Consider the following 20,549-nt stretch of genomic DNA (forward strand, 5'->3'; position numbering starts at 1 on the left):
CCACAGCACTTACTGAGGCAAGTGGCCTGGAAGGATGTCTACTATTTCAGGAGAGGTGTGCTCAGCTGTCCTGTAATCAGACCTCCCCACAAACTCAAAGCATGCTTTGCTCCGCAATTTTTTTTTTTTCCTCTCTTCCTTGCAATCAATATAATTTGGTGGGACCTTTCTGCCCCTGACCAAGTATACTGCGAGGCCTCCTGTTTAGCTGGGATTTTAATAAGGTAACATGGGAACAACTTGATCCTTAGCTTTAATTTCAGGTTACATATATATGTGTATATATTTTAATTATACTTGTTAAGGTATAATTGACAGCCACAATATATTGAGAAACAGATACAACTCCTAGCTAAATACCCAGAATATTCATTTCCAGCAAACTGCCAAGATATGCCAGTGGAGATATGTCCATCAGGTACTAACAGGGAAAAAAAGAAAAAAAAAAAGGAACTGTGGGACACCCTTCCTAAATGAGCAGGACAAAGAACTGAGACATTTCTTGATGCATAATCTGTAAACTGACTTCTGGCCTGTTGGGTAGGACAGTACTCCTCCTGGTGCTGAGCTTGTGGCTGTGTGACTAGTTACAGAATATAAATCCTTCAAGTGGCAAGTGGCACACATACATGCTGTCTGTTGGTAGCAGTTACTCAGGAGTGCACCATATGCACTCCCCACTTCTGTGCATGCATCGTTAAACTAACTGCTAAAGCTGTCATCTCACCTCCTTTAAGATATCACGTACTATCCCCCTCACTGCAGTCTTTCCATGACTTAAAGAGGAAGTTGTCCTGCTGTTTCCTCCAGCAAAAAATTGTACCCATATACTTCTTTGCACCCTCTTACACCTGCTGGGTTGAGGGACAACTGACTGGTTAGCACATCAACAAGCTAGCTAATGGGTTTAAACATTGTAATTGAGGAATGATTATTCTAAGAAATTCTGACAAGGTAGAAATCAAGTATAGGACCCAAGCAAAAGCTTGAAATTAAAAAATCTATATAGCTATGCCTATATCTAACACCTACACTTCTAAAAAAACCACTGATATATCTAGCAAATGCTAACACAAACCAAGAAAAATACATATGAGAAGTGAACAATGTATACCCTGCTTTGATAGTTATTGAATGCTTACACGCAAACAGAGTTTCATGAAGCTTTGAGACTGAAATTTCCCTGCTCCTTGTTTTCCTCCTTAAAAATAAATAACTGTGTCTGAACATTGGAATTGTGGTCTGTTGTGAGCTGAGCTGAAATTATGTAGTGGATTCAGCACATACTGGAAAAGCAGAAAGCTCCTGCTATCTTTGTGAGCTAGTTGAAAAGTGAAAACAGATTAGAAAAATAAGTTCTTCAATAGGCAGCAACATTGCTTTCACACCAGATTTGATGAATAAGTCCTCCCAGCGGCACTAACACCTGATACGCACATTGCATGGATTAGCAAGTTTTAGTCCAGGCAGAAGAAAAAACATTTTTTTTTCCCTTCCAGTAACTGCTTCAGGTATATTATCTAATGGAAACACAACAAGATTTCTCTAAGGAATGTGAAATTCGTTTGGTGTTTCCATCAAACAATTATATGTTGTTCATCCACTATCGGTGAAGCACTGAGGCATATCCAGACCTGATTACATTTATTCTTAGCTCCAGATCAGACTACCCCACTAGGGCAGCAAGCAGTTTCTCATCTCTGCCTTACCAGATCTTTGATGCAGGTATACACAAAAGAGGGGTTTCTGATAACAATACAGCCACATTTGCTTAATATCATGATCATCCGAAATCAGAATGTCTTTGATCATTAATGAAGCCTTTCGGAGTGTTTCGAATTAAAGGATAAATTTTCAAAGACATGTAAGAGGGATTTGCTGACTGTCTTCTGTTCAGACCAGGGGGAGGTAAACAGCTCAATCCCCATACACGGCTCTGAAATGTTCCCTTTCAAATACTTGTATTTTCAAAACGCATCAGACTTTTCAATAACTAAGCAGCTTCTAAGAACAACAGTATCATTTCCACTGATGTATCTGTCAGCTAATGCTACTTCCAGGAAAACAGGCCTGCAGAAAACAGAACAGCTCAAAGATTTTCACAGGAGAAGAATATGAAGTATTCCTAGGGGTTGTGCCCCTTGAGCTGCAAAGCGTGTGTTTTTTTGCACCACAGTGCACGCCAGAGTCTGCCCCTCCACATACAGAACAGGACACAGGGCTAAGTGAAAAGTGGTCTTGCAACAAACAGCACTTTTGCCTATCAGTGTTCACTGAAGGCTCTAACTTTTAGAGATTACTAGCAGGCGGTACACCAAAAATATCAGTTCAGCACAAGAAAGACTCAGAGGAGCATGAAGGTAAACAAGGATTAGAATCATATTGTGAGAAAGACGTCAAGCGGCACCTGATGGACACAACAAAGGTTAACATCCAAAGTATTCCTTGCAAATGTGGAGGGAAACAGAATCTTTCCCCAGTTGTTTGCAAATTTTGTTCATATGTGCTAACTACGTGCACAATGTGGTCCTTAACATTTCTGAGAAACATGGTAGTTTATGTAAGTGCATAAGGGAAATCAAAACCTGAATTGCTTTTTGGAAATGCAATAAGCTACACATTCTTCTCCCTGATGATTTTTATCATTAATAATTTAATCTCACAAACTAAATATCAGAAGGTGTAAACAAGTTGTTAGAACAGATTCTTGAGAGCTATTCTTTCCATTACAGCAGGACTTTTCTATTCTGCAAGGAATTTTTGCAAGTTATCTCTGAGAGACAGAGAAGGATATATGGAATTCCCTCACTCATATCTGTTATTAAATACGTATTTCTTATTTAATTAAAAGATTTTCTAAGATTACTTTTGATTCATTTGGTCAAATGGCAAAGAGTAATTAGAACAACCAAGGTTTGGAAGCCCATTAGAAAATAATCATTCTCAGCAGCAAAAGTAACAAACATGAACTGAATATTAAGACATTATCTCCTCAAGGTCAAAAGAAGTAGTTCAAGAGGTTCCAACTCTCTAATTTAAAAAAAAAAAAAAAAGCAAACAAACAAAAAAACCAAAACCCAACAAAACAAAGCAGAAAGAACAGGTATCTGACAAAGTACTTACTACAATGTCTTCAGGAAATGTATCCAGACTGAAAGAGCCATCATCAAACATGACTTCATAGAAAAGTTGAGACGTCACTCCTATGACTCTGCAACTATAGTATCGTGTATTCCTATGTTTCGTGATGACTGTCTGCCCAACTGTAATGGCCTTCTCACATGCTTTGGCTCTCTTGAAGAAAGGAAAAATTTAAAAGAAAAACTAATTTTAAAATACCAGCTTACTCATTGGAAATTTATCAGTGTCAAAAAGAACTGATAACAGTTCATCACTCAATATAGAAACTTCAAATGCAAAATCATTCCTTCCAATTATGATCACACGAATTTGTTTAACATACAAACCTTCTGCATTTTATAAGAAAACAAACGGCATCTGAAGAATAACAACTCACAGCAGTCAAAAAAATTTTTGCAACTGATACCTTCTAACTATCCTACATTAGATCAGTAATACACTATTAGCAATATTTGTAAATTTTATTTGTCAAATAATTTGTAGAATTTGCTTGAAGAGGTAAGATGTGATGAACACAGACTATGGTCTTGCATTGTTTTAAATGATGGGATTTTTAAGTACTGGATTTCAGTATGATTCTACATAATTGCTTAATTTGCTGAATGGGATGCAATAACTAAATGTATAGCCCGTTCTTGTCAGAGCTGTCTACAGCAGTGTATATGAGTAACTTCCTAACTCATACTGTGCAGAACTTTTGCTTTAAAACTTCAGACAACATTGACCACTCTTCATCAGTTATTTATGTAGTAAGTCAGTAACAATAATTTTTTTTCATTTCTCACTTTTAATTCCCCAGAGCTAGTTATGTCAATCAGAAGAGTACCAGGGTTGTTAAACTATGCAAAAATTCTACATCAACAAGTGCTTGATGGATTCTATAGATTAAAAAAAAAAAATGGAACCTTGTAAGTGACCAAATGCTTAGAAGCTGACATGATGCAGACAGCTGTTACATCTCAGCTCCCAACCTGTGTATCCCCATAAACCTTCCACTTAAAAAGCAACCTTCTTCACCAGGGAAAATGAAATCAAGAGCTTCTCAACCTAATAACACAAGGAAGACACTTCTTTCTTATGATCCTGACTGTCTATTCATTACCTCACAAAGGTTCATTTGTTTATGCAAAAGTGAGTTATTGTGACTTTGTCTATATCTGAACAGTTGACCTTTTCTTATTATGCAAGATGCTACTACAAGGGGCAACTATACTGGTATATACTAAGCATAAAATATTTTTTATTAGAAATGTTTATATAAACAGCATGAAAATACTTCATTACATATGTTAAAGTAATTATTCAATTTCCTAGCACTGCTTTTCAAACCTTCAAAGGCAGTGAATTCTTCAATCAATATAATAATCTTAAAAAGTGTCTGTGAAAATCTGGAAAATGGTACAGCTGTAGAATTTTTAGCACTAATACCAAAGGGAGAATCAAGGACACCATCAATTCTTTTCGTTAGATTCCAAGCATTAATAACAATGTCAATGCTTTTGTGGAAGAGGAAAAACCCACCCTAAATTTGAACACTTCTGTTTTTGCGGTAACTGTAGTCACTATTGTGCCTCTTTCTTGGACCAATTTCTGGGTTTTAGAATTTTTAAACCTCTCTGCTCCTGCAAACTAAGGGCAAACCAAGTACAAATATTCTGTACCATTTCTGGAGACAGTGCACTAAATCTCTGTGTGTCAGAGCTCTGCCTGACATACGCATTTGGAGGATTTAGTTGAGGTCACCTCAGATAGTAAAGCCCAATGATATTTCTAAAGCATTTTCAAGGGTACCTAGAAATAATGTTCTGAGCATACTCACAAATTATTTAACCATTTACATGTATAATAAAATTGTTTCTTCCTCATTTTACCTGTCTATAGTTAGACTAAGCAGCGGAATTAGCTATCCAATCTTGAAACATATGTAAACATAACAATTCTTGACTTTATTCTCTTCGGTTATTTGGGGGAGATCAGAAGTAAACTGGAGAGTATTAATTGATTTACTCATATAATAGAAAATGTTTGATATTACAGAAGCCCAAGGAGAAATAGCTCTATTAAAAGGTTTAAAGGTTTTTAAAGCCTGAAGACGGAACTCTTCAGAGAAGATGGAGGGCAAAATATAATATTTTAAGAGAAAGTACAGGCTGATTTAATGATAAATTTTTCAGAGAAGAAATGCCATTGCTTATTAGAATAAATAATAAAAAACAGAAATGCATCCTAGCTCAAGGAGATTATTTTTTCATATGTTATCTTGGTAGGATTCTTGATTTATTCCTCAGAAAAAATATTGACAAGCACACTCTGTAATTGATTGCATGTCCCAGAAAACATTTCCTGTCAGAAAATCTTAAGAATTTATTGATGTTAAGAATGTCATTTTTGATCAGAAAGGAGAGTTGTTATGTAAGGGAGTCTATCAGATTAAAGAAACAGCTGTGGTAGTTACCAGATTATTGAGAAAGCTGTGGTTTAAAAAGCATGATTTTCTTTAACAGTACCTAAGCCAAGGATGAACTAAGATAGTAGCAGAAATATAGAAAACAACCAGATACAAAGAAAAAAAGTTAACCTCTCCTTCTGTGTGCAAACTTCAAAAAGATAAGAGGGAAAATTTCTTTCTCCATCATTTTCTGTATGGCAGGACAGAAAAATTTTGTTAAATAAAATATATAAACTATATGTATGTGAAATAATAATAACTATCACGAAACAGGCACCTTATTTATATCTAAATATCTAGAAACTTTCTCTGACTACAATTTTTAATGGGGGATCCTAAAAATTCTGAGACTTATTTGATATAGGAACATAACTCCCATTTCATCATTTTAAGCTTACTCCTTGGAACTCCAATTTGGGCATAGAAATGATGCATGACATCTCAAAAATATGCCGGCTCATGATTTTTGAATAATGTGTCCTTCCTAAGGCATGCCTTAGTCTCTCTGAAATGTTATGGGGCTGGCAGTAGTTAGCAGACAGTGGAAAACAATGATATTGCATTACTCAGGTATACAACAGAAAAACGATCTACAGCTTCCATTTGACAACATCCCTTCATTCCCTGTGTGCTACAGAGGTAAGAACTGGCCAATAATAGCAGAAGATAATTTGAAATAGCTCAAAAACTCCTATCCAGGGGGTTTTTGCAGCTTATATCTTTGCCCCTTCTAAAGACAGTCTTTCAAAACACACGTAACTGCGGCTGCCTCAATGGCCTCGTCTGATCACATTTTCCAAATTCAACATCCTCTGTGAGTATATGTTTGCCTACAGCTGGCTTTCTCCGACCATCAGTGCTGTCTTTGCTAATCTTGTATGGATCCTTTAGGGTTTTTTTTCCTGTTAGTATAGTTGCATACAACTTTTTCTCATTTCCTAGTGTATGAAAGGCTTCTTTTAATCAAAACAAATCCATCTGCAGCACCTATTCTCAACCGTACTTCCAAGTGTTCTTGCAGTTTGATGACAAAAAGGTGTGAGGGATATGTTTCATGCCCAGAGACAAGCACAGTCAAAGAGGAAAAATGAAAAAAACATGACCTCCTGTCTGTAAGTAGTAAATCTCAGAGCCTTCCTTGCATATTGACACTCCAGTTTACATAACAAAATAATACAGGCTGTGACAGGAAAAATCAAAAACATTCTTTATAAAACAACTTTTCTGCTAGCAAATTTTTGTGTTATTTCTGAAGCTGTACCTTCAGCAAATACAAGAGGCATGCTTACTTTTGAGTCCATGGACCTCCAAAGAACATATTTTTGAAAAGTCATATCAACACTTAAAAACTCCGGTTCTTAGTATTTGTATATTTACTTCATTTGGCAGCAGTACATCGATGCAATAATAATGCTTTCTGGTTTGATTGTCTTTTTGATGATTTTTCATCAGAAGACCCTCCAGTGTTTTCCATGGTTGACATTAAAATAGTACTCTAAGAAAACATCCTGAAGACAATACAGAATCTGATCCCCAGTGAAAGACTTGTGAAAGTATACTGATGAATAATTTGGACACAATGTGCTTGAGATCACGGGTATAAATAATTTGGATGCATACTCCACCTCATCATTGCAATAAGCCCTTGCCTGAGGTGAAGAGATGATACACTAATACCAGTAATAATACACACTTATCTGTACATAGGTAGGTTTTTTGTTGAGCACCCTCATTGATTTACATATTACAATACCACTATAGACCTATGTCACAATTTTTCCTAGGATCCAGAAGCCGTCCTTTGGTTGTTGAGTTTTGGGTTGTTTGGTATTTTTTTTTAAACTTGAAGAAAGTAGCAATCACAGGTATTCACTGAGCATTTAGGCATACTGTCTAGAGGCTATATTAGTGAAAAAACCAGACAATTTTCATTTTGTTTCCTTGAAATGAGGAGAAATAATAGTGTCTTTGCTTTATGTACTATGTTTTCAACTGCTCAATACCAGAAGAGATTTTTTTTCTTGCTGGCAAGACAATCTATTTGATTCCTGTAAAAATTTGCAAAGAGAGTATAATATTTCAGTTTGCATGATTCCTCTGTTCTGCTTTCAAGCAAGGAAGTTAAAACAACAGACAAACAAAAAAAGTTCATTAGAAGTAAGATACATTGCTATGCTTAATGGTGAAGAGCAATGTAATTTCTGCATGAAGGAATAGCTAACAGCTAAGAAAAGCATAACATGAAAACCAATGGTGAAAAAAATTCCAAAGGCTTAAAGATGTGATTAGATTAATTATCCAAAAGACGGAGTATAAAACCAAGCATATACAAACATATGGCAATCTCCTTTGTCTTGGGAGTAAGTTAAGAATTTCACAGAAAAATATTCTTTAACAAATATCTGATCTTTCCAAGTTTTGGCCCAATGACAAACACAAAAGCATAATTTTTATTTCTTTTCTGCAAATCTGATTTTGATTTGAGCCACAGGAAATAAGGTACTAATACAGAATTTTTTCAAAAACGTTGGTGCTGAGTTTCAGGAAAGGACGTGATAGTCTCATTTCAAGCTACTTTGAATGTCCTTCACACAACCTCTTTAAATAGTAGCCACACAAAACCCTGTTTCTCCATAGTTGGTGTTTTGTTTTTTTGTTTTTTTCTTGGACACTACCTAATATAGGTCAAGAAAATCACTAAGAAAAAATGGATTTTATGGGATTCCATGTCACTCTATTGTTTTTTTTTCAGATGAGCATGTGTTTTGTTCCTTATCACTCAAAATAATAGTTATTTAATAACTTCCGTTCCAGAGAAAGTGCACACTAAGAAAGTTAAGTGCCAAAGTCTGCACTGTTTTATATTAGATTGAAAGGATAAATTCTGCTTAAAAAACCTACCTGGTTTTCATTAATATTTTGTAAGTATTTCTATTAAGAACTAACATGAACACAGAAATACCAGAAAAAAGTCTGTTTAGGACAGATATACCACTATATTATGTGCTGTATAAACATAGAAGAAATAATCTGGAACTTCAGCACATTTACCATTGAGTATCATAAAAGAGAATAAGGTGAAGAAAATCACATGCGTTGTTTAACAGCATAAGGGGACTCCAGCACCATAGACAGATATATTAGAGGAAGGTGGAAAAACTAAGGGGCTGAGGAAGTGGCCGCAATATACATATGAAGTGGGAATAGAAGAAAATATTATGCTGAAAGTCCTGTTTGATCAGGGAATGACGTCCCAGCTACTGATGCAAATTCCACTACCTATAGTATAAATACTTGTCCCAAACAAATACTAGAAAATATTTGGGAAGAACAGCCCTATTTTTACTGGCCATGATTTTAACCCCACAATTTTCAATTAATGATAATGTTTTCCAAGAAAGCCAAGAAAAGTATCTTAAGTTGCCAATACAGATAGAGGTTTAAGTTTATTTGTTTTTCAAACCAAACTCATTTCCTTGAAAAATGTTTGAAGAAACTAAAACCACATGAAGTGTACTGGTTTCACATGTTAATTCATTTTGGAAAATATCTTTAAAAGGTTTAACAGTTCTGTGGAAGTTTTAAACAGGGACACACAATTTGTTTCCCTTTTTAAGAACCACCAGCAGACTGAAGACTCAGGACTGATTACTCTAGTTGGGAGGCATTACATTTTACTACACTTGAAAGAAAATCTTACTCTTCAGTAGTCTTGTCATTAAGACCAAGGATTCACTGACAACTTCTTGAAAGAAAGACATATATTATAGAGATATTGCCTGCGTTTATTTCTTTCACTTCTAATGTATAAAGGAGATTAAAAGTTTGCAACTTGTGAATTATAAACTTGACTAACTTACCAAGCTATTTCCTTAATAAGAGTACATTAAATCCTTCTAGTTTGCTAGGAAACAAAATACAGTTTTAAAAGCCCAAGATAAATGGCAAGAGTTCTCTCTTAACTCAGATAGTAACAATTCATTCAAATAAAAGACATTAAACTAATTCTTCATGTGTCTCATCTAAAATTAAAGGCTCCTCCTCAGCACAGGCTAGAAATAAAAAAGCTCAGTAAAAACATGAATTTTCATGACATACCAGTGTTACTTTGCCAGATGACAGAATAATTATAATTGGATATTTGCAAGACACTGTTTGGCTGTGGAATAAAGAACTTACATATACACCATATCCTTTATCTCACAGTATCTGTGAGTATTTGCAAGATACTGTGATCTGGGTATTTGTAATACACTCCAGGTTAACAAAACAGAGAACTCAAAGATTTGTTCTGGCTGTCAAAACAATACATTCAACAATGACTCTAATGCAAAAATGTGTTAGGCATATCAAGTATAATTTCTCCCAGGTAACAGCATAAGGAAAAATCTTCAAGATGTAACAGTTTGCTATGTATGGAAATATGATAGATGGAGCTATTATGATACATAGCATGGATCCTTTCTTCCGTTTTCTCTGGAAACGTACTTTAATTCTGCAAGTCCATTTTTTAACAAATAAGGAAACAAATTCCTTACCACATTTTGGTTGATCTTGTGCCTGAAACATGTGATGTAGACAACATATGGCCAGTCATCAGGTTCCATCAGCACTCCTGCAGCATGGGCACAGGTAACATGGAATGAAGCTGGGCAGCGGCCATATGAACACTGAATGCAGGCACCAGAGGTTTTCTTAATTCTCTGTCTGCAGAAGATACATTTCTGTAGAAGCAAAATAAACAGAGAATTTACCATACTATCCCAACTCCATTGACTTCTGCAAGTATCTCAAGGACTGAAAAGTTATTTGTGCTTCATTGATTACATTTTATACCTTGCAATGTGCATGGCAAAAGACCTAGCATTTATGAATTACAAGGTAACTTAGTAATATGACAATTAAGAGATAGCATTTTTGCCTTTTTTATGTTAATGTGAAGACCATCTGTTCTGGTGCTATAGTAAGAAAACTCATATATAGATAGCTACTTGAAAGTTTAATTTCAGATTTCATACACTCCTGAGAAAATTAACCTGCTCCTCCTAAAATGGGTAAATTGAAAAACCTATACATAATTCTGCAAAAAGTAACAGCAAGACTCAAACATTAAGAGGACAGGCCCACAGAAATGTAGGGCTAGACAGGAATTCCGCATATCCTTTAACCTAGCCCCCTGCTTTGAAGCTGGACTAAATATATACTTAATCTTTGGGAGATGGCTAATCTAACATGTTTGTGAAACGGTTTCTACAACAGCCTCAGATAACCTGTTACAGTGGATAAATCTCCTCATAGAAATGTTTTCTTATCTCAAGCCTTTGCATAATTCCACAGCTGAAGGCTGTGCCTAAGCCTCTTCTCATTTTTTCTAGTCTGATTTTCATTGGTTGTGTATTTAATACAATGGTGATTCAGTAGGCTGTATTTCCCCACTTCATATGTTAAAACATCACGTCAACAGCTTTACTGGTGTCAAGACATACCACTTTTTTCCCTTTTGCCAAAATGAAGACCACATCAAAATATTGTCACTATTTTCTAGGTGACATAAGTAAGTGGCTCATATGAAACAAATGAAGGAACATGAGCTAGGTTAACCAAGTCTGGGAAATAAGCTCCACCATATTAAAAAAGACAAAGTACAAGATGACTGGTATCTTGCCACCAAAAGACATTAACAAACACACTAGACAGAATAATTACTTTAGTAACTTCTATGGACAACTGTGTTATATCACATATGGGAACCATCCCCTGATAACTCTCATCACGGCTAAAAAACTGCAAATGTTACTGATGATCATAAAATTATCTCAGCTATTCTAAAATAAAGACATTTTATTTAATGACACAAAGCAGTGAATTCAGGAATTTGAAAACATGCTGCTGGAATAGTGATTACTTCCATTTGTTCTAAATTTGCTAGTCACTGGTTTTGTCAAACACCCTCTTGTCTGCCCATGCTGGGAACATGAGTAAGAATAATTTTGATTTAGTTTTACTGTATGGTTAATAATTCAAAGTATTTCAAATTAACTCACATCAAATTCTTCTTCCCAGGTTAGTAGAGAATTTTGTTCTATTGTTTATTGATTTCCATGTTCTGAAGAAAATCTGCAGAAATTCTATTGTATAATTCAGCACTTAGATAGTTTCGATGGCTTCTGGCACTCAGTTTGTGACTGAAATAATGCTTTTTGCAAGTGGTAGCCCTGCCAAACTCATCGGTCATGCAGGGTTGTAGTTCATGCACCATTCTGAATGTGAAAAACTCTTCAAGTTCTGCCGTCATATCCACCCTCTGAAAGCCAACAGCCTGCATGGCTTTGCACAAGCAGAAACAAGAGTAGCATTTGGCATCTGAAACTTAGTTAAGAATTTTACCTATCATTCACTAAAAGGACCAGAACTCAGCTCAGTCTGCTGTAGCAGCATCAGGTCTGAAAGACTAGTAAGAGGTAAAGATGATTTTGCCACCAAAAGAAATGTTACAGATTTCACTGATATGCTGATATCTCATTGTGCATCTGTATTCATGCGCGTGAATGGATGTTCTATCTTCCATCATGTTCTATGACGGAGTGACAGCAACAGTCAATAAGGGAAGACCAATTGATGTCATCTACCTAGATTTCTGTAAAGCCTTTGACACAGTCCCACACAACATCCTTATTTCTAAATTAGAGAGATATGGAGTTGAAGGGTGGACCATTCGATGGATAAGAAATTGGCTGGACGGATGCATCCAGAGAGTTGCAGTCAATGGCTCTATGTCCAGGTGGAGACCGGTGATGAGTCGTGTCCCTCAGGGCTCTGTCTTGGCACCAGTGTTTTTCAAGATCTTTATCAATGACATAGACGGCAGGATAGAGTGCACCCTCAGCAAGTTCGCAGACGACACGAAGCTGAGTGGTGCAGTTGACACACCTGAAGGATGGGATGCCATCCAGGGGGACCTGGAAAAGCTTGACAGCTGGGCCCATATGAACCAAATGAGGTCCAACAAGTCCAAGTGTAAGGTCCTGCACCTGGGTTGAGGTGATTCTAGACATGAGTACAGACTAGGAGAAGAACTCATTGAGAGCAGCCATGCAGAGAGGGACTTGGGTGTCCTGGTGGATGAAAAGCTGGATATGAACCAGCAATGTGCACTAGCAGCCCAGAACACCAGCTGTATCCTGGGCTGCATCAGAAAAGGCACGGCCAGTAGGTCGAGGGAGGTGATTCTCCCCCTCTACTCTGCCCTCGTGAGACCCCACCTAGAGTGCTGCATCCAGCTCTGGAGCCCTCAGCACAAGAAAGATGTGGACCTTCTAGAGCAGATCCAGAGGAGGGCCACAAAGATGATCAGAGGGCTGGAGCACCTCTGCTATGAAGACAGGCTGAGAAGGTTGAGGTTGTTCAGCCTGGAGAAGAGAAGGCTCCAGGGAGACCTTATAGTGGCCTTCCAATACTTAAAGGAGGCTTATATAAAAGAGGGGGAGAGACTCTTTGTAAGGGCAGATAGCGATGGGACAAGGGGGAATGGTTTCAAACTGGAAGAGGGGAGATTTAGATTAGATGTTAGGAAAAAATTCTTTACTCAGAGGGTGGTAAGGCACTGGAACAGGGTGCCCAAAGAGGTTGTGGACGCCCCGTCCCTGGCAGTGTTCAAGGCCAGGTTGGACGGGGCCCTGAGCAACCTGGTCTAGTGGGTGGCATCCCTGCCCATGGCAGGGGAGTTGGAGTTAGATGATCTTCAAGGTCCCTTCCAGCCCAAGCCATTCTGTGATTCTATGATTGATTCTATGAAGCCATTTTCAGATAAGTCACTTCAGATAAGTAACTGTTTCTCGAGGGAGCTTAAGGATTTTTTTATATATACATATTCAGAACCAAATAAAATGGGAATTCCAGAAAGCAAATAAAATTGAAATCTATTGCATGTAGTGTCTAGATATACAGCTCCTTTTGAATGCTTTTTCACACAGATATACACACAAATTCACCAGTCAGGTTAACGAAAGAAGAAAGATTGAAGTACGAAAAACGTATGAGTATTAAAACAAAATAAAACAAACAAAAAACCACCAAAAAACAGGTGCATATTCTGACTAAAACACTCCAAAAATGCAGTGCAAACAAAATGTAGAGAATAGGGAAAAGGGATAAAAAAGTGCAGCTAAACTAGCAGTAACTGAAGGAAGTATGTTACAACAGAAAATGCTGATCCCCTTAAATTATTGGTTGCACTTGTGCAAGGCAGCCAACATGCAAATATTACAATGTGGCTGTAAGTTTCTTCAGCATCTTATTAAGGTATCATGAAAACTTGGGAGATGCAGAAATCTGAAACATTACATTACATGAGTAATGCTTCAGAAAAAGATGCACTTACAACCACATATATATGTACAATTGTTCTTCTATTTTAATATTTTAAGGCTTATCACCATTCAGAAGTGAAAAAGCTGAGGAAAATAAGAGCAATATGAGGACAGTGAGAGATGCTGAAGGGAAGCTGGAAGCACAGTCAGGAAAACTGAAAATGTAACACATTAAATGGGATGGCCAAATCCACAGAAATTAGAGCAAACCTTCATCCTTCCCTGTAAAAGAGACCAACTTCTCTGTTCTGTTCCAGCATAGGTTAACTTAATAAGAACATATTACACAAACTGACATACTGTAAGAACAGTTATTTCTCACAGTACTTTTCAGAGCTGCAAATTGAAAGTACTGAAAAAAATAATTTAAAAAAAGCTGTCAAATTACTATTGACTATATTCTTCTTTCTGTCATGCTGGTGTAAAATTACTGTAAAACTGATGAAAAGTGAAATTACTTCAGATTTACTTTTATGTAAAAGAATACTGCTTGACCATATGTAATTATGTGTCTTCAAGTCTCATGAAGAAAGTGAACATACTTCCTGTGTTTTAGCCATGAGATTAATCCATCTCACTGCCAAATACAAGGAAGGTAGTTGTTACATCAGTTAACTCCAAACACACATAGATCTTCTGTGCTACGCTCTTACACTCTTCAGGTATCAAAAAAATTAAGATCATGGATACGAACAGGGGAAAAAAAAGTTACTGTACATGCAGGAAAAAGAAATCCTATTTCTCCCTGTGTTTATGGAATACCAGAAAAATTCTGAAAATCACTTCTTTCAGAAAGCACGAAAAGAATCAAGGTTGAACAAATAATGGAATCTGTTTCCTATTATTTGTAAGATGCTGTGTCCTATGTACAAGTATAACACTGAAAGAGATGATGCAAATGTACCTCAGGTTTACAATGAGTCTCAAACTTAGGCATGAATTTTGAAAAGTACGCATACACACAAGTAGAAGTCAGGTGTACAAGCAAATTCACAGCTTGCATAACTGTATCAGGCAGCATGGCCCCATTCAGAGGTATGAGGAAAAAGCTCCTTCATCTTTGAAAATATAAGTCAATCAGTTAATCTACCATATTTGATTAATAAAATCAGAATACACAGAATGAAAGCAGAGCAAACTATAAAAATTTGTTTTGCATAGACTTCTGGAACTTTAGCTGAGCTACATACCAAGCTGTATATTAGCTGTAAGCAGTAAATTGAACTGTGCTGTGTCTGACCCATACTGGCAATTCTTTCCCTCCCTAGCTTCTAACTAATAATGTATTTCTCATACTCTTACTTTACAGCATATGAGTTTAAATTAATTTTATCACCTTTTTTTTCCCATTTTTTTTTATACTATGGTGATACATGGGAAAAAAAAAGGATGATATAAATGTTAAAAAAAAAAAAAAAAAGTTACTGGAAGTGACCAAAGGAAAAAGGCACCAAAATTATGAGAGAAGAGAGGGAATCACTGGTTGTGAAGTCTGAGAGTTCACTCTCCATCCCACCTTGGCCTGAAGTATGACTTTTGTAAGTTTGTAAAATGAAGGAATTGTATAAAATGGAACCAATCTTGAACCATTCCTGCAGAGGAGAGAATCTAAACCCCTCTCTGTCTGGGTGAGCCTTGTATATAGACATGTAAGCATGCTACCTTTTGAAATTAACAAGCTTAACATACTATGAACACATTTACTGAAATACAGTCACACTAATTCAATGCCCAACTGACAGTTTTTCAGTAGCCTGAAACTACAGCTGTTCCTACCAGCTAAAGCAAATTCAACATCCTAGATAGCTAGGACGAGTGTCATTTTCACTTAATGCTTGCTAGATATTAGTGCAAAGCAGAGACAATGGGGGAAGTAGCTCACGATCAATCTTAATCAGAGATTCAGATGCAAAATGAATTGGGGAATAAATAAAATTGTTTATAAAAGTGGAGATTAAGAATATAGCACAGAACTATGTACTGTAATTTTCTAGATGGTGAAATAACCTCTTTTTGCCCCCCAAATAAAAAATATTCTGCTCCAAATGGATTTCGTAATCATGGAATAGCTCTTTAATACTGATAGGTTGCAAATATATAAACAGAATGGATTTTAAAGAACGAGTCTGAGGAAACTAGATGCCAGTATTTTGCAGAAGAAAGCCTACTGATAGCTTTCATAATAATTGTTATGCATCCTTATATAAAGAATTTGATATTGCTTCCCTCAAAAAGAGTAATATTTACAAAACAAAATTCCAGTCCCTAACAGGATCAGGAATGAAATACAGTAACACTGCTTTCTGATGCAAGGATTTATGAAAATAAGCACCAGCTGAGGTTGTGGCAGAAAGCCGTGGCTGGATTTTAGGAAACAATCTGGAGCATTGATTTCTCCCAAAAGTATTTCTATGCCTTTCCAAGAAGAATGACTTATGTGAAGAAGCTCACTATAGTAAGGCATTAAATTCTACAAAAAGAAGCTATTTCAAGAGAGCCTCTAAAAATTATTAAATTTCCAAATATTACTAAAAATCAACCCATAATAGCTCTTCTACTGCTGCAGATGGTTATTAACTACTTGTCAGTAACTGAATTGTATCTTCTCATCCTCTTTTATATATTTGGTATTTTTGGCCTTCCAGGTATCATTGGAAATAAACACTAAGACAGAGACACCATTGTAAAGTTTAGGAAATTAATGAAAAACCCTGGGTAGTTTTTTTTTCCTATAGGATCTGCTTTAGTACCTCTGCATTTCATAATGAATCTGCTTTGCTTCAGAATGTGTATTACCAGACAAGCAATATTGCTGTTGCATATGATCACACACTAGATACAAAATGTTAGTCCTACTGTAACCAATAGTAAAATACCCATAGGTTTTAACAGAGCAAAGATTTCACAGAGAATATTGACAGGAGCTTCACCAGCTTATCAACTGCTATAACTTGAGACATACAGTATAAAATGCACAGTGAAACTAATCTTTTCTTTCTCCAGCCCAAAGCCATAACATGGATTACAAGTGAGAAAAGATTACAGTCTAGTCATACTGCAAGAGTTGGTAGCAAGGTACTGGCACAAAGATTTGTTAACAACGCACAATGCAATCAGAAGATACATACTATGAAGACATTTGACACATTATCTGCAGATCAGTGAGTGCATGTTGTCTGCACAACCATCTTTCAGAATACAAAGTCAGCACTTAATTTTGGCAGAGAGCATAGTGTGTTTCTATGGAAACAAGCTCATTACTTTTTTTCATTTTATGTTTCCTTTTATTCCTGATTAATCTAAACAAAGCTGAATATTTCAGCTCTGAAACTGACAGAGCTTAGAATCAGACCATGTGAAGAAAACGAGTTTCTTAGATCATCTATTCCACTTCTTTGTTCAGCATGTTTAGACAATTATATAAAATTAACTACAAATGTAGATAAAGTATCAGGAGACTATTTTGCATCCCTCTGGTATTTCAAACATAACAACCAGTACCTCAGAGAGGAAAAAAAACAATGCTTGTAGAAAATTTTTCGTAATTTCCTGCTACTCAGTAAGTCTGCTTATAGCATGGGGCTATGGCAAATTAAAGATGGCAGACATTATCTAGATGTAGGTGAAATTCTGTTAGTCATATATTCCGGCAGAGAAGTAAACATAACACTTATGCATCAGTAGCAATTAGAAACGGTAATCTTATTTTCTAATAACTCTGAAATAATGTAGTTTTGGGTTTACTCTCAATGAGTGAATTTGCAAGTCATGTTGTTTAATTTTGAATTAAACATGAAAAGACCTTGAAATGGCACCAAATATACATATTGGTTTAATATACAATTTTAAGAGCTGATAAAATATTATCAGGACTTGCCAAAATTATGTATAAATACAGTATAAATCTAGTATTTCAGTGAAACTTCTAAAGTACCAATAGCTTTTTTAATTCATAGGAAGGACAAGCATACAGTGTAGAGTTAAAAAAAACCTTAGCTCTTCTGAAGCATGGATTGTGTGATTGCAATGGAAGAATCCTTACACTGTAGGTTACAACAGGAAGAAAAACAACCAAAGAAGACAAAACACTTGGTGAAGAAGTTCTTATTTTAGAAAGTGCCTGAAAAGGTTTATGTTCCTGTGATACACTACCTAATCTCCTTAACTAGTAAAAGGTGAGTGTTGTGAGGCAAAAAGGAAGAAATAAAAGGCCTTGTTAGAGCTCCAACTGTTGCCTGCACAGTGGTACTCACCACCACAATACCTATGACTATGCTATACCTAGGGAAGTAAACTGCTGTGTATTTATTTTCAGTATTCTTGAAGTCCTCAATATTTGTAATTAGATTTCAACACCAAACACTGCAGTTAAGTCCCAACACTTTTTTCAGGCTACAGCAGTACCACTAGCATTCTACACTGTCGGAGACACCCGGAAAGCACTTGAGAGGTCCGTAATTCTACCCTAGAGATCTACTGATAAAAATACCATATACACATATCTCTACTATCTCCTCAAAGTCTTATTGGCAATAAATACTAAAAGGAAAATATTCAATCACCAACATCTCCTTTAAAAAGAAGAATCACTACATATATAATGAATATGCTGCTAGTACATAGTCATTGAACACAAGAATACCCGCCCACTTCCTTCCAGATTCATATACACCAGGTGACACTGAGAATTTAGTCATCCTAACTCTTCTTTCACCCACTTCATATCTACCTCCTTTCTGAAATATTAATGTGACTGTGAGCCTTCACTTTATATGGAGAGTCTCATCATTTTAGCTTAACTCTAGTTTTTATGTATTCATATATACTTTTTCAAATGCTTTTTTATTACAGGACAAAATGAATCTTTTTGCCAGACAATGCTTCTTTCTCTGTAGCTTTGAAATGTTGCATGTCTTCTTTCGCTTTTTTTTCCCCATTTTTTTTCCCCTTTTAGCTTCTACATGTATCATATAAACAATTAAACACACAGCCTTAAAAAGTGTAATTTCATAGAAGCATCCTGCCTGTATTCAGTGCATCTTTCAGGCACCCTGAAATGAACAAGAAGCAATGGTTGATACTAGTATTGGAAGGGCAAAATTTCAGGAATATGGGAGGTTGGAAAGAATCTCCTTTTCTTTGTTCTCCAGGAAGAAAGCATTTTATTAAAACTTTGCTTCTGAATTGCATAGACCAGTTTGAATAGATTTGCCATTTACACAAAGGCTAAAATATCTGACAAGCTGTGAAAGGCCATTTAGGCTGAAAAGGTGATGAAGCATCAATTCACTGCCTCGCTGCTGCAGCCTCCACTGGATATGGTGGTTAGGGGTCCCAGTATTACATTGTAACTGCACTTTTTCCAGCCGATTCCTATAGGCATTACTGGAAATCAAAAGCAATGGTCATCTTCAGGTTCTTTTCTGCACTCCAGTCATCCAGTCACAACCACGTATTTCTTAACCCAAGTACATAGTGCAGAGACAAAACAACTGTGCAAAATGAGAGCTAAACTATTTCCGTAGAGTCAAAGAATAACATAGGTTGGAGAGGATGTCCAGAGGTCATGTAGTCCAACATCTTGCCAAAGCAGACCTACATCAAGGACAAGGCCTGTCCAGCTGAGTTTTGAACATCTCCAAGGACAAAGATCCCTCAGCTTTGCTGGACACCTGTTAAAGTGTTTGACCACCAGCTTTCATAGTAAGAAAACCCTTTCTTTACACAACACTGGAATTTACCGTGTTCTGATTTGTGTTCTTTGCCTCTGAAGCTATCACCATGCACCTCCAGAAAGCATTCATCTCCATCTTCCCTTTATCCTCTGATTACCTAGTTATAAATAGCAGTAAGATCTCTGCAAAAAGGTGTCTCTTTCCCAGGCTGAACAGACCCAGTTTCTTCAGTCTCTCTGCATGCATCCTGTGCTCTAGCCCTGACCATCTCAGTGGCCTTTCATTGGACTTTCTCCCCTATGTCAATAATGGGGAGACTAGGTGCAGTCTCATAAAGGCCAAATTGAAGGGAAGGATAGATCAATTCCCTGGGCCTGCCAGCTACAGTCTTACAAATCAAGCACAGGATGCAGTTGGCCCTCCTTGCTGCAAGGGCATACTGCTGATTCATGTTTAACAACTTCATCGTGATCCCCAGGTCCTTTTCTGCAAAGCTAATCAAGATAAATTCTAGTGGCAGACTCTGTATTATTCAGATTTCAAAAGAGACAGATCCCCAACTAAAACAGCATGACTACATGAAGTAGTTAGAAAAGACATCTACAATTTGCTAACTCAGAAAAGTTCTTAACAAACAATGAATAGAGAACTTTAAGAAACTGCATGGCCATTTCAGGCTCCGCTTCTTCAAGAGCTGTCATTTAATGCAAAGCACTGCTCTGAAAAGTAATACCGTTATTTATACTTAGTACAGAGATCATCACTGTTTCTGTATAGTTTATTTTATAATAATTCCTTTATAATACTTCATATGAATACATACAAACACACAGACAGAATTTAACATTTTAATAAGACAGCAGTTAAAATTAGAACATTGAGATGCAGCATTGAAAGGATTATATTCTTAGCAAT

General features: G+C 36.4%; 1 protein-coding gene across 27 annotated transcripts in view; it reads right to left on the bottom strand.

Annotated features, from left to right (window-relative positions):
- Positions 1-20,549, bottom strand: part of KDM4C (lysine demethylase 4C) — a 292,096-nt gene that overhangs the window by 25,483 nt on the left and 246,064 nt on the right. For all 27 annotated transcript variants that reach the window (XR_015701120.1, XM_087742689.1, XM_087742692.1 and 24 more), the window contains 2 exons: positions 10,129-10,314; positions 3,124-3,294 (listed from right to left, as the gene is read on the bottom strand). Coding sequence is in view for 26 of the 27 variants with exons in the window: in XM_087742689.1 (XP_087598815.1) it covers positions 3,124-3,294; positions 10,129-10,314 (357 nt within the window). In the remaining variant the exon portion in view is untranslated. The remainder of the gene's footprint in view (positions 1-3,123; positions 3,295-10,128; positions 10,315-20,549) is intronic.

The sequence above is a fragment of the Nipponia nippon genome, unplaced genomic scaffold, assembly GCF_047370975.1.
Source record: "Nipponia nippon isolate SJK-2023a ecotype South Korea unplaced genomic scaffold, ASM4737097v1 scaffold_8, whole genome shotgun sequence".
NCBI lineage: Eukaryota > Metazoa > Chordata > Aves > Pelecaniformes > Threskiornithidae > Nipponia > Nipponia nippon.